General features: G+C 38.8%; 1 protein-coding gene across 1 annotated transcript; it reads left to right on the forward strand.

Moving 5' to 3' along the window:
* Positions 1-549: 549 nt before the first annotated feature.
* Positions 550-13,973, forward strand: BCAS2 (BCAS2 pre-mRNA processing factor). Its single transcript, XM_081307916.1, has 7 exons — positions 550-706; positions 808-900; positions 7,143-7,213; positions 8,423-8,584; positions 10,973-11,023; positions 12,074-12,154; positions 13,640-13,973. Exons 1-7 carry the CDS (start codon positions 614-616, stop codon positions 13,764-13,766), a joined length of 678 nt encoding a protein of 225 aa, XP_081164042.1. The 5' UTR covers positions 550-613; the 3' UTR covers positions 13,767-13,973.
* The last annotated feature ends 1,172 nt before the right edge of the window (positions 13,974-15,145 follow it).

Below are 15,145 nucleotides of genomic sequence, written 5' to 3' on the forward strand. Positions count from 1 at the left end.
GTGATCCTGTGATCCTTCTGCCTCAGCCTCCCTCCTGAGTCACTGGAATTACAGGGGTGCTGTACTGCGCCCAGTCTTAAAGGCAAAATGACTGGGTTTTTTGTGTGCTCTAAAGGCAAAATGGCAAGGCTTTTAAAAGTGGGCAACAAAGTGCACGAAAATCCCAGCACACCAGTGAAAAGCTTGGGAGAAGGTAGAGGTTAGAGTAAATCGAGCTGGGAAACCACTTTTTCATTTCCTGCCATATCCTGCAACCAGTTCCTCCATAAATCCGAAGGATTCTCCTGCCAGGAATCGACCTCCTGGAGGTAACAAAAGTCCCAACTCCACTAGACTGCTGCCATTCACACACAAAAAAAACGCAGCAAACCAAAGACTGAAAATTGGGTCCTTCCGCGGAGACGTCGGCGCGTGACGTCACTTCCGACCCAAACGTCATAGCCCTACGATTTCTAGCTGCAGAGCTAGCTTGCCTTCAGATTTAGCAACTGGGCATGCGCTAAAAGTCGTTGCGCGGGCGACGTGGATTACATCAGCGCAGGGCGCAGGCGTAATCAAACGGGACTGAGCCTGCGCAGACTCAGAAAACACAGGAGAACCTGAAGTCTCTGGAATGGCGGGCACGGGGCTAGTGGCCGGCGAGGTTGTGGTGGACGCGCTTCCGTATTTTGATCAAGGTTATGAAGCGCCTGGCGTGCGAGAAGCGGTGAGTGCGGGCTGCCCGTGTGGCTGACAGCGCTCACTGGCCGGTGGCGGAGGAGGCGCGTTATAATTTGCCGCTTGTAACCTGGCCCCTGCTTTTTTTAGGCTGCAGCGTTGGTGGAGGAGGAAACTCGCAGATACCGACCTACCAAGAACTACTTGAGCTACCTCACAGCCCCGGATTATTCTGCATTCGAAGTAAGTGTGAGGCTTCAGCCCTGCGTACGAACGAGGATTCCCTTGGATCTTTATTTTGGATTGAGAGCTTTAGCTACGTAAATGTGAATTTTAAATTCCAGCTTAATTGTTGTTTTCTTAGCTGCTACTTACATGTCGTTTAGTTATGTTTATCTGAAAACAGCAGATAGCTAATCCTTGTCCGAGATTCTTATTCTGAGAACCGGAGAAGGAACTCTCCTAATGCAGAAACTCTCCTCGAACGCTCCTATTGCAAAAATCTGTGTGGATAAATTCTCAAAGGGATCCTCTGCCCTCCAGATCCACTGTGCAGCAAGTAAGCTAGGGTTTTTAATATATCTAGGCTTAATTACCAATGCTCTTTAGAACCACTGGAGGGCGACATTTTTTATCAAAGCCTAGATATTTACCAAATGTGTGTGAATGAGTGGACAAACCACGTCTAAGTATATACCATTTTAAATGTTTAACCTAGAAGTGCACCCAAGATACTAGTTAGGATCTAATCAGCTAGCCAAAATGTAAAATGTCATTTCTGGACTATTAGATAACATGTCAACATATTTAGAGGTTTTATTTTCCCCAAATATGTGACCATTTATTTATGAAAGGATTGTGTTATCAAAAGGTAGTACAGAGCTAGGGCTGTAGCTTAATAATGGAGCACTTGTGGAACACGGCAAAGCTGGGGGGTCCAATGGCCATCACCACACACAAGCACACAAACACCCAAGGTACCAGTTATTTGCTGGTCTGTTTCGTGTTGCACCAAGTATCCTATCCTAGATACCACAGGTCAGTCACTTCAGATGACCTGGTGATGCAGTCAGTAGAGAAGGAAACATATATATGAAGGTGCTGCTGGCATAAGGGGGTATAAAGTCTTTAGTAAATAGGAGTACACACAATAGCATAGTATACCTGGGCATGGTGGCACATGCCTGTAGTCCTAGCTATTTCAGAGGCTAAGAATAACAAGTTTAAGGCCAGCCTGGGCAGTAAATGAGCAAGACTCTGTCTCAAAATAAAAAGTTAAAGAAGTTAGGGGTGCAGCTCAGTAGTAGAGTGCTTATCTAGCATGTGGGAGGCCCTGGGTTAAATCCCCAGTACCATTAAAAAAAAGCATAGTAAATACATTCCACTAGTAACATAGTTATATACTGTCATTCTTAAATAATGACTGATAGTGTCATAGGTTTGCACAGCATCTCCACAAACACATGTATTGCACTATGACATTAATATGACACTAGACAATAGATATTTTTCAGCTCCATTGTAATCGTTTGGTGTCACCTTCAAATATGTGGCCCATCATTGCTATTTTCCCATGCTTTCTTTAAGTTGTCTATTATTATTATTACTTGTTGTTGTTTGTTTTGGTGGTACCAAGGATCAAACCCAAGTCCTCATGCATGGTAGTGAAGTGCTCTACCCCTGGGCAACTTCCAAGGCCGGCCGGCCTTCCTTCCTTTTCTTTTCTTTTCATTTCTCTTCTTTCTTCCTTCCTTCCTTCCTTTCTTCCTTCCTTCCTTTCTTCTTTTCTTTTCTTTTCTTTCTTTCTTTCTCTTTTCATTTCTCTTCTTTCTTCCATCCTTTCTTCTTTTCTTTCTTTCTTTCTTTCTTTCTCTTTTCATTTCTCTTCTTTCTTCCTTTCTTCCTTCCTTCCTTTCTTCTTTTCTTTCTTTCTTTCTTTCTTTCTTTCTTTCTTTCTTTCTTTCTTTCTCTTTTCATTTCTCTTCTTTCTTCCTTTTTTCCTTCCTTCCTTTCTTCTTTTCTTTCTTCCTTTCTTTCTTTTCTTTTCTTTTCATTTCTCTTCTTCCTTCCTTCCTTTCTTCCTTCCTTTCTTTCTTTTCTTTTCATTTCTCTCCTTCCTTCCTTCCTTCCTTCCTTTCTTTCTTTCTTTTCTTTTCATTTCTCTCCCTCCTTCCTTCCTTTCTTTCCTCCCAGGGCTATTTAACCACGGAGCCACATCCCTAGCCCTTTTTTGATATTTTATTTTGAAACAGCATCTCTCTTGAGTTGCTTAGTTCCTCACGAACTTGCTGAGACTGGCTTTGAACTTCAATCCTCCTGCCTGAGCCTCCTTAGCTGCTGGGATTACAGACATGCACCACTGCACCTGACTAGACTTGAACTTTCAATCCTCCTGCCTCATTCTCCCGTGTAGCTGTGATTGTAGCCATGTACAATCATGCCCCATCATACCACCATTGCTTCCTTATTGTTCTGATTTCTGGAGGTTTCAGATAATAACATTCAATCACAATCTTTTTTTAATATTTATTTTTTAGTTGTAGTTGGACACAATACCTTTGTTTGTTTGTTTATTTTTTATGTGATGCTGAGGATCAAACCCAGGGCCTCACACATGCTAGGCAAGCGGTCTGCCACTGAGCCATCCCAGCCCTCAATCACAAACTTTTTAATACTTTAATTTGTTTAATCATTTTCTCTCCCTCTCTTAAATATAACATACTTTCTGCGTTTGTAACTAGCATAATGATTATTTAACCCTTTCTCAATTATACTTGGTAATAGTATACTGGACTCACTATCTCACTTAGTCTACAGAATGGCCCTGTGAACTATATAACTCCTTATTTACCATTTTCAGTGAAACAGGGTCTTGCTCTGTTGCCCAGGTTGGCTGCAAACCCCTAGGCTCAGATTCCTCCTGATTCATCCTCTCACATAGCTAGACTAGAGAGAGGCACAAACTACTCTTCCAGGCTGATAGCTATTTATATCCCATTTTTTAGATAGTAAAACTGAAGTTTAGAAAAACTAACTTAATTCACCAAGACCTTGATTGCTTTTCAAACTGCCTTTGAAAACTACTCTCCCTTTAATTAATTTCACAATTATTATTATTTTTCTTTTTTTTAATATTTTATTTAGTTTTCGGCGGACACAACATCTTTGTTTGTATGTGGTGCTGAGGATCGAACTGGGGCCGCACGCATACGCATGCCAGGCGAGCACGCTACCGCTTGAGCCACATCCCCAGCCCTCACAATTATTTTTTAATATCTGTGCTGAGTATTAGGGAACAGGATAGGCGAGGCCCATACCCTCACAGAGCTTATATTCTAGAGTATTGAGACAGACAAATCAGAAAATAAAAGATTCTTGATAAATGCTATACAGAAAATTAAAATAGTAATGTGATAGTGACTGATAGACTACTCTAGATTGGGTGGTTGAGGGAGGCCTTAATTTTAAGCTGCAATGTGACAACTCCCTGAACAGGAACCTTTTTGTCATCTTCATTGCCTGGCACACAGTAGGTCCAGATGATGATCAATGGATGTGTAAACAGCTTCCAAGGCAGTTTTGTATCATGAATGCTTACCATGTGTTCAACTTGCCTAGAGTTTTCTGCTTTGTTTTGTTCTGTGTTTTGATAACGTAGCTTCATGAACCTGGCTCAGTCTTTGGAGCATTGAGCTAAATTTCTAAATCTTTTGCTTACTGGCCATGTAAGTTAGAAAAGGGCTCCTTTGTAACTTGCCTGCATTTTTGTAGGTTCTCTCTTAGCTAATTGTTAGTTGTTATTCTTTGTCATTGTGTATAATCTTGTAGCTAAAAAGCCCTAGTTTTGTGCAAAAAACAAGATAACTGTATGTTTTTTTTCTTAAGAGTTGTGTATATGAGGCAGGAGAATTGTAAGTTCAAAGCCAGCCTCAGCAATTTAGCAAAATCCTAAGCAACTCGGTGAGACCCTGTCTCTAAATAAAAAATAAAAAGGGTTGGGGAGTGGCTCAGTGGTTGAGTGCCCTGAGTTCAATCGCTGGTACCCAAAACAAAACAAAACAAAACAATTCAAACATAAAACAAGTGAGAAAAATTAGACTTTTTTATACAGGATAGTTTTTTCATGATTCAAATGATGAAGACCTATTATGCTCTTTTCATATTATATCAATTTCATATTATATCAATTTGTAATAATTTAAATTTAAATTTATTTGTAATAAAATAATTCCTTTCATTGATTTCTAAGTCCTTTGTTCATGTAGTTGTGTTTGAAAACAACTTTGAAATCAAAATAGTATACAAAGACATAAAGATGTGATTAAGTAAGAGAAATAAAAAGGAAGAAAATTATCAAATAGAAAAAAAAAGAGTTGTGTATAGTTCAGCAAACCCAAAAACAGCTTTCTCCAACAAGAAATGTGGGTTTCTGGAAGGCCTTCTTTAACTTGTTCTACTGAGATTGTTGGGATTGTTGAAGCCCTCAGACAACTGAAATTGTGTGAAGTGACCTAAGTATTACTATAAATAAGTATTTTATTTAAGCAGTTCTTTACACTCAGGGTAGAAAATATGCAGAATAGAAATGGGATTAGGATATTGAGCAGAACGTTGGACTTAAAAGAGGCATAGCCATAGCACATCTTTACCATAGTGAAATTGCTAAAGCAGATTGCAGAATAAATTACATTTTCTCCTTCCTCCTTTTTCCTCCATTCTTTGCAAAGAATTAGGTGTGAAAATAGCAACCAGGACAAAATAGAAATTATAGAGTTGGGGGCTGGGGTTGTGGCTCAGTAGTAGAGCGCTCTCCTAGTAGGCATGAGGTACTGGGTTTGATCTTTAGCACCACATTAAACAAATAAAGGTATTGTGTCCACCTACAACTAAAAAAATATATTTCTTTAAAAAAAGGAAGAAAGTATAGAGTTGGGCTCATAATCTTAAAGCAAAGTATTTTATGCCTTAAGTCCTCTCCCTTCTTCCTCCACTGTCAAAAAGTGCTCAGGTTGATAGTTCTTAACCCAGCTTCACTTGACAGTCAACTAATGTTAAAAACAAAAATAAGACCAGGCATGGTGGCACACACCTGTCATCCCAGTGGCTCAGGAGGCTGAGGCAGGAGGATTGTGAGTTCAAAGCCAGCTTCAGCAAACATGAAGCACTAAGCAACTCAGAGAGACCCAGTCTCTAAATAAAATACAAAATAGGGCTGGGGATGTGGCTCAGTAGTCAAGTGTACCTGAGTTTAATCCCCAGTACCCCCAAAAAAATAATACAGCTGAGCTCAGTGGTGCACGCCTGTAATTCCAGCTACTTGGGATGCTGAGGCCAGCCTCAGCAATTTAGCAAGACCCTCTCTCAAAACTTAAGAAAGTTTGAGGCCAGCCTCAGCAATTTAGCAAGACCCTCTCTCAAAACTTAAGAAAGATCTGGGATGTAGCTCAGTAGTAGAGCATTTGCCTAGCATGCACAAGGCCCTGGGTTCAGTCCCCTGTACTGAACCCAAAATAGGTAGGATCATGTGTAGGCTCCACCTGAGACCAATTAAATGGGAATAAGAGAGAGAGAGGGGTGAGTTTGGGGTTTTTTTGTTTTTGTTTTGTGGTGCTGGGATTGAACCCAGGGCCTTGTGCATGCGAGGCAAGCACTGTACCTACTGAGCTATATCCCCAGTCCAGGGGTGAGATATTACTGGGATTAAAATTATTTGCAGAGTCCCAGAAACACTTTTTTTTTTTAAATTAATCCTTTCTTGGGAAGTCTAGTAGAGTAGAGGAAGAAGAATGGGAGAGATGAGGGAGGTTGGGAGGGAAAAGGGGGGATGGTGAACTGAAATTAATTTCCATGCATGTTATTATGAGTTTGTCAGGATGAACCCAGCTACTATGTACAATGATAAAGCTTTAATTATTAAAAGAAGAAGAAGAAGAAGAAGAAGAAGAAGAAGAAGAAGAATTATTCCTTTCTTTTGTGGGCTTCTTTATATATACCACCTTTCCTGCCTGAGTATGAATTAAAGCATGTGTATGTTCAGATCCTAAAAAGAATTTCTCCCCAGTACTGGGGATTGAATCCAGGGGTGCTCTACCACTGAGCTGTACCCCCAGCCCTTTTTTTTTTTTTTTTTTTTTTTTTTGAGGCAGGATCTCCTTAAGTTGCCCAGGTTCCTGTCAAACCAAACTTGAAATCTTCCTACCTCAGCCTCCCAGGTCACTGGAACTATAGGTGTGTGACACCATGCCCAGCCTGGAAAGCATTTAATCCAGAGAAGGATTTAGGGATGTAGCTTAGTGGGAGAGCATGTACTCAGCATGCGCTAGGCCCTGGGTTCAGTCCCCAGCACCTAAAAGAAGAACTGGGGGAAGGAAAATGATCCATTATAATGGGTAATATAAATACCTGAGTAGATTAAATTCATTATTTGGTGATTATTAATTTCAGTATGAACTTGGAAATAATTTTTTCTCTGATTTATATATTAGACTGACATAATGAGAAATGAATTTGAAAGACTGGCTGCCCGACAACCAATTGAATTGCTCAGTATGAAACGGTAAGAATGTTAAAATGGAAATTTAGAAGTTATTTGTAGTAACTCATTAACAATGAGCTGAGGGCTGGGGATGTGGCTCAAGCGGTAGCGCGCTCGCCTGGCATGCATGCGGCCCGGGTTCGACCCTCAGCACCACATACCAACAAAGATGTTGTGTCCGCCGAGAACTAAAAAATAAATATAAAAAATAAATATTAAAAACTCTCTCCTCTCTCCTCTGTCACTCTCTCTTTAAAAAAAAAAAATAATAATGAGCTGAAATTTATGAAGAGTGTATTTGCTGGCTGTATTGACAGTGTAAAGATACTGAGAACAGAGTAGGCTCTAAAGGCAAACAAGTATTATGTTCCTTACCAATTTTTTTCTCTGGAACAGGTATCATTTACAAAAACTGGTAGCAAAATTTTTTGGAGCCTAGGTTTTTCTTTTATATATTAAGATTTTTTCAGAAACATTGTTTTTCTTTTTAAAGATGATAAGGCATGGAGAGGTAGCTCAGTTGGTACAGTGCTTGCCTTGCATGCACAAGGCCCTGGATTCAATCCCCAGCACCACAAAATTTAAAAAGAAAAGGTGATAAGGCAGAAGCTAGGTATGGTGGCTCATGCTTGTAATCCCAGCAGCTCAGGAGCCTGAGGCAGAAGGATCACAAGTTCAAAGCCAGCCTCAGTAACAGCTAGGCACTAAGCAACTCAATGAGACCCTATCTAAATAAATAAAATGCAAAATAGGGCTGGATATGTGCCTCAGTGGTCCAGTGCCCCTGAGCTACTACTGCACAGGGTCTTGCAAGTATGAAGAGAGATTGGACTGAACTTCCAGTCACATTTAATAGCTAATATGGTAGTTCTTTATGTGAATATGATATAGTTTACTTAACTGATTTACGTTGATGTAAACTTTTACATTGATGTAAACTTTTGTTTGTTACTATATACAATGGTGCTAAATCTCATTTGTAGGAGCTGAGATTGTGGCTCAGTGGTAGAGCACCACATAAAATAAAATAAAGATATATTTTTTAAATAAATCTCATTTGTAAATTGATTGTGTCTTAGGATTAATAGGTTTCTTTTTTTGTAAGGTCTGCATCTTCAGTCTTCTGTAGTTTTATATAGTGTGCATAAATGCATGGGGCATTTTATTGGGAAGAAGCATAAAAACTTGGCAGTATATGTGGGTTTATTTTATTTTGTTGTTTAATTTCAGATATGAACTTCCAGCCCCTTCCTCTGGTCAGAAAAATGACATTACTGCATGGCAAGAATGTGTAAACAATTCTATGGCCCAGTTAGAGCATCAGGCAGTTCGAATTGAGAATCTGGAACTAATGTCTCAGCATGGATGTAATGCCTGGAAAGTATATAATGAGTAAGCTGCTTTTCACCCATCCTACTCAAAGCTTTAATATTTTTGAAAAGTATGGGAGACTGGGTAACAGACAAGGGATAAAAAATAATAAAGCTAGATTTGACTTGGGATCGTGTCCTAGATCTAACCCCTATGAAAAGCCAGTACTTTGAGACCCATCTAAAAATTTAAGAGTGCTAATGAGGCCTGACTTTTAACTACCACATTTACTGTAGAATGATGTAAGAAAATGGGTTGTGAGGGCCAGTATACAAATCACCTGATAGACTGTAATCCTTAATGTTAGGGATTCTCATTAGTTGATTCTCATTAGTCCCAGTAAACACTGAATTAAATACCATACCATATCTCTAGAAGTATGTGTATGTATACACACATACATCTCACATAAGTTATTTTAAAAACAACTAATTCTAGTAGATTTTTTTAATTAAAAAACTAATTAATTAATTGTAACTAATTAAAACAAATTAAAAAAAAGAAAAAAGAGAAAACAAACTGGGCACAGTGGTGCACACCTGGCAGGTGTATCATGAGTTCAAAGCCAGCCTCAGCAATGGCGAGGCACTTAGCGACTCAGGCCCTATCTCTAAATAAAATACAAAAATTGGGCTGGGGATGTGGCTCAGTAGTTGAGGCCCCTGAGTTCAATCCCCAGTATCCAAAAAAAAAAAAGAGAGAAAATGAACTTAAGAAGTATAAAGTATCATGCTTAAGACACTTTGCTAATAGATGCCAAACTTGAAACTTAAGCTCTGTCCTCTGGGCTTCTCTTTATGAGAGCAAAAATAAAAAGGCAGAGCATCTCCTTGCTCAGCTTCAGCTGGGAATGTGCATACCTAGGATCTCAAGAGTTTTCACTGGTGTACAGATATTCATGAATGACTACAAAACATTGCAAATAGTAATTTGGGGATATAAATAAAGTAGGTACACAGATTCACATTTGTGAATAATGACAATCAAACTATAAATAGAGAACTAATACCAGAAAGGATTTATTATCTCTGGTTCCTTTGAGCCTCATGAGTATATGTAAGACTCAGACTGTTTCCTTAAACAATTGTATAAAATAAAACCACAATAGATACCTTTTGTATGATCTTCAGAATTATAAGTTTCTATTGCCAAATCGTGATCCAACGGACAAAACCTAGAATTTGGGAAACTACAAGACAAACATTTCAGCTTCTTTTATGAATATACAAAAGAAAGGAAGGGTCAAAAGAAAGAATAGGATCTGGATGATGAAGAAATTTAAGAGAGAGATCAGTTAAGAAAACTTGTTTCACAAGAGAACAGCATGATTCCTGTCCTCAAGAAGCTCTATATATTGTTAAGGAAACAAATTCTAGGCCAAGGAACCAGTAATCGGCGATTTGGGTGTCCAAAAATGAAGAACATAGGTACAGGGGAGGAACCATTAAATTCAAGAGAACATTGATTCCGGTCTTCCTGTCTTCCCTGATTGAAATTCTGCCTATCGTACTCTGTACCTCTTCTTGGTAACTATGGTGGACGTTACTCGTTTTTCCTTTAATCACATAGTATTTGGATGATGAAGAAATTTAAGAGACAGGTCAGTTAAGAAAACTTGTTTCACAAGGAGAACAACATGATTCCCATCCTCAAGAAGCTCCATATTAAAAAATAGGTATATCAGATATTTTTCATCTTCTTGATTGATGAAAAGAAGTTATGATAAGCCAGGAGTGTTAAGTGCCTGTAGTCCAAGGAGGCTGAAGACACGAGGATCATTTGAGCCCTGGAGTTCAAGGCCAGCCTGGAAAGCATAGTCGACCTATCTCCAAGGAAAAAAAAAGTTATATAACAGTTTAAGAAATGACATAAGTACTCAAAATGAAAGTATCTGTAAGCTGCTTAGCTCTAGAATTTAAAAGACCTAAAATCCAACCAGGCACGGTAGTGCACGCCTATAATCCCAGCAACTTGGGAAGCTGAGACAGGAGAATCACAAGTTCAAGGCTAGCCTCTGCAACTTAATGAGACCCTGTCTCAACATAAAACAGAAAAGGCTGGCTGGGATTTAAATCAGTGAAATGCCCCTAGGCTCAGTCCCTATTATGAAAAAAATAAAATAACCAACCTGAAATGTCTAACACCTGTATTATCTTGATCAAGTTACTTGATCCTTGTAAGCCTCGTTTCATTCACATCTGTAACTGGAATAATAAATCATACCCTATCTCAATTCCTGTGAGAATAAAATTAGCTAATGTTTATGGAGTATCTAATGTATTGGGCACAGAGATCTCATTGTTTATTTTTTTAGTAGGAAAATGTAACTTTGTGTGAACCTAGGTAGTTTAGCTGGTACCATGAGGTCTTAATGTTCCTTAATCTGGTTTTCCTTTTCTCCTTCTTTAGAAATCTAGTCCATATGATTGAACATGCACAGAAAGAACTTCAGAAGTTAAGGTAAATTGTTCTTCCTGTTGTTTTAGAATAAAGTTTAAGCAAACCCTTAATAGACAGTGGAAGAAAAAAGAAAGCAATAAGACTATAGCAATATGACAGTAAACACTGGTCAGTCTGTCCAGCATCTAGCACTGGATTTGTCCTTCCTGAGAGGAAGAGAAATAGGCTTAAAATCTGAAAACATTTCTACCAGGTCATACAACTTACAAGTCTGCAGGCATAGAAAAGGGACTTTAAAAGAGGGGGAACATTGTAGAATAACATGTGTAACCTGATTTATAAAAACCGGTCTTTGCATATGTGTGCACAGAGGAAAGAATCTAGGACACCCACTGTCTTTTTGTTTCCTGTTGCAAACAGCATAATACCTCACACTGGGTAAGTTTTAAAGAAAAGAGGTTTATTTTGGCTTACAGTTCTGGAAATCCAAGGTCAAGGGGTACATCTGGTTATAACCTTGCTGGCAGAGTCCCAGCATGGTGCCTGCACATCACATGGCAAGAGACAGGGAAGTGGCGCAGGTGTGTGTTCAGGTCCCTTTCTCACTGTTAAAAAACCTGGTGTGTTAAGTATTTGGGGCTCCACACTGTTACTGTCTAATCCTAATCATCTCTCACATTGCAAAGGCCCACCCCAACCACCATAGTTCAGTTAACTTTTGACTGTTGGTAATGCACAGTGGAGGTTAAACTTCAACATGAATTTTGGAGGGGACAGTCCATATTTAAACCATTGCCCCCACCAAAAACTCAACAGCATTCACTAGGAAGTGGGAGAAATGCAGGGGAGGAGGGACATCTGATTTGTAATTTATGTGTACATGTTTGGGTGTACTTTTTATTTTAACTAGAAGAAAGCTCACTCCTAAAACTAGTCCATGATTGTGTATGTATCTGTTCTAAGGACATTAAAGGTATTTTCATGTTGACTATTTGTGTATGTGTCTATTTTAAAGAGATTAACGACATTTTCACATTGACTGTTACTTTTTCTGTTTATTTTACTTTTAACTTTAAAATGTAGTTGGGTTGTGTAAATAACTTTTTGCAGGAAACATATTCAGGACTTAAACTGGCAGCGAAAGAACATGCAACTTACAGCTGGATCTAAATTAAGAGAAATGGAGTCAAAGTGAGTGTCAATAATTCCATCATGTTTCAAACTGCTTATCCCTTTCTGTGATCAGGATTCAGTAAGATTCAAACAGTATTCACATGGAATTCCACAGGTGTCAGATCCTGTTTTCTAAATCTGCCCTTCACTATTTCAAAATCTGCCCCTTTCTGAGTGTAGAAAGCAAAAAAGTTACAAACAAGAATTGGACCACATGGGGCTGGGGATGTGGTTCAAATGGTAGCGTGCTCGCCTAGCATGCATGAAGCACTGGGTTCGAATAAAGATATTGTGTCTACCTAAAAATAATTAATAAATAAATAGATAGATAAGAATTGGACCACAGCTAATGATCTGGTCTTAGAGTACCTGTCATGTTTTTAGTCCTATTGTTTACTTTTGTCAGCATTGAGAATTAAACCCTAGGCCTCCCACATGCTAAGCTGGCACTCTGTACCATGACTAGCCCCCCCCTTTTGTGTGTGTGTGTGTGGCGGGGGGGTACTGGGGGTTAAATCCAGGCCCTTGCACATTCTAGACAATTGCTACACTCCCAGACCTTATATTTTATTTTGAGACAAGGTCTTGCTGAGTTGCACACACTGGCCTCAAACTTGTGATCCTCCTGCCTCAGCTTCCCAAGTAGCTGAGATTATAGCCTCCTTGAGATTTTTTTAGGGGAAAGGGCGCCTTCCTTAAATCTGCAGTTTATTTTTTATCAGTTCTAGAATTGTTTCCACCATTTTTTTATAATTGTTGCTTCTGCCCTATTTTCTCTTCTACTAACCCAATACTGTCTTTCAATACTCTTTCTTGTCTTTTCTGTCTTATTGATTTGCTATTTGTTTCTACTTACTTTTTTATTAATTATACTTCTTAATTTTAAATAATTGTAGATTCACGTGAAATTGTAAGAAATAATAAATGAGGAATGAAATCAACCAAATATGTTATGTCCGTGTATGAATAGATCACAATGAATCCCATTTACAAATATAACATGCTAATTAAAACAATAGTAGTAGTAGTAATAGAAGGGAGATCAGTAGAGTATAGCAAGCAGGACGGGGGAATGAGATTGATCAAATTATGTGCATATACAAATACGGCATAATGAATTTCACTATTATAAAGTGCCAATTTAAAAAAATAATACAGAGGTACTCAGGAGGTTGAAGCAGGAGGATTGGAAGTTCAAAGGCAGCCTGGATGAGGTGAGACGCTGTCTCAAAATAAAAAGGCCTAAGGATCTGGCCACTTGTGGAGTGCTTGGCTGGCATATGCAAAACTCTGGGTTTGGCCCCAGTACTGCAAAAAAATAAATAATACAGAGAAAGTCTCTGTACCTTTCACCTATTTTTTTACAATTGTGTCTCAGTTTTTTTAAATGAAAAGTTAAATGTTACAACCCTGAATGAAATTGTACATACATTTAAAATTAAATCTTCTAAGAGAAATCTTATATTGAATAATATTTTCATTTTCTTTTCTTTCATTTTTTAGTTGGGTATCCCTGGTCAGTAAGAATTACGAAATTGAACGGACTATTGTGCAACTAGAAAATGAAATCTTTCAAATTAAGCAGCAAAATGGAGAGGCAAACAAAGAAAACATTCGGCAAGATTTCTGAAAAGACTAATTTGATGGGTAGAAAGGAAGAAAAAGTTGGGCTTTCACAGAATGTCAGACATCTGAACTTTCTCTGAAATATGAAGAACAGCCTCTCGTGGAAACCATTGATGGTCAAATGTTTAGAAACCACAAAAGATGTGGACTTTTGTATTAACTCTATTTGTATATCTTAATGAAATAAAGATTTTCAACTTGGTAGTACTTTTATAGTTGTGGGAAAAAACTTCAGGCTTTCAAAATAAGTATGGCCTTAGAATAGTATTGTTTCAAAGAACTAATTTTGAGCTACTTGGACCATGTTCGTAACCAAGGCTTTCAACTGGTACAAGAAGCTGGGAGCTTTTGGGGAGTATGATTTTGTCAATAAAGAAGTAGTTATACAAGAGGCCAAGGCAGGAGGATTGCAAATTGAAGGCTAACCTGGATAACTTAGACCTGTCTCAAAATAAAAAAGGCTGGGATGTAGCACAGTGGTAGAGTTCCTCTAGGTCTGATCCCCAGTACGGGGGGGGGGGGGGGGGGGAGTAGTACTAAACTCAATTTTTACTACCAAATGTGGTTAATCTTGCTTGTCAGCTTGATTACATTGAGAAATTCCTAGGAAATTGGTGCCAAGAAGTGAGGTCATTGCTGTGACTGTACTAATGATATAGTTCAGAAGCTTTCAAAATTGGTTTGCAGTCGGAATTTGGAAGTTTGTAGAAGCAGACTACCTAAAGCTTAGAATGTTGTAAGCAGATCTTAATGGGTGATTCTGGTGAGGGCTTAGAAGATCAGAATGCTGATTGATAGAAATGTGAATACTAAAGGTTAAGCTCAGGTTTTAGATGGAAATAAGCAATATTGGGACTAAAGGCCACCCACTCACTTTACACTGTGGCCAGGGATTTGAATGCATTTTGTCCATGCCTGAGGCTTTGTGAAAGGCTGAGTTTAAAGGTAACCAACTGACTAACATGACAGTAAATTTTAAGGCAACAGAACATTCAGGATATTTCTGGCAGCTTTTAGCCAGAGTTACAGTTAGAATCAGTAGCATAAAACAGTAGTGGAATTTTTTTAAAAAAAAACTTGTGATTCACCAGGCATGGTGGCACATGCCTAAAATCCAAGTGACGCAGGAGGCTGAGACAGAAGGAGTGCAAGTTCAAAGCCAGCTTCAGCAAAAGTGAGGTGCTAAGCAACTCAGGGAGACACTGTCTCTAAATAAAATAGGGCTGGGGAGGTAGCTCAGTGGTCAAGTGCTCCTGAGTTCAATACCTGGTACACACCCACCCCCAAAAAATTGCGATTCCCCTTAGAAAAGGAACATGTTTAAAGGTGTTGCCAGGTAGGGTTGTTTTTTAAAAAGCAGATTCTTTGCACCAGAACAATAAA

Source organism: Spermophilus citellus (assembly GCF_964194105.1).
Source record: "Spermophilus citellus genome assembly, chromosome: 9".
NCBI classification, from domain to species: domain Eukaryota; kingdom Metazoa; phylum Chordata; class Mammalia; order Rodentia; family Sciuridae; genus Spermophilus; species Spermophilus citellus.

Excerpts from the sequence above, each read along its gene's own strand:
- BCAS2 (XM_081307916.1), top strand. The coding sequence starts at position 614 with ATGGCGGGCACGGGGCTAGTGGCCGGCGAGGTTGTGGTGGACGCGCTT. Across the intron at positions 7,214-8,422 it reads GAATTGCTCAGTATGAAACG|ATATGAACTTCCAGCCCCTT; the intron begins GTAAGAATGTTA and ends GTTTAATTTCAG. Across the intron at positions 12,155-13,639 it reads TTAAGAGAAATGGAGTCAAA|TTGGGTATCCCTGGTCAGTA; the intron begins GTGAGTGTCAAT and ends TTCATTTTTTAG.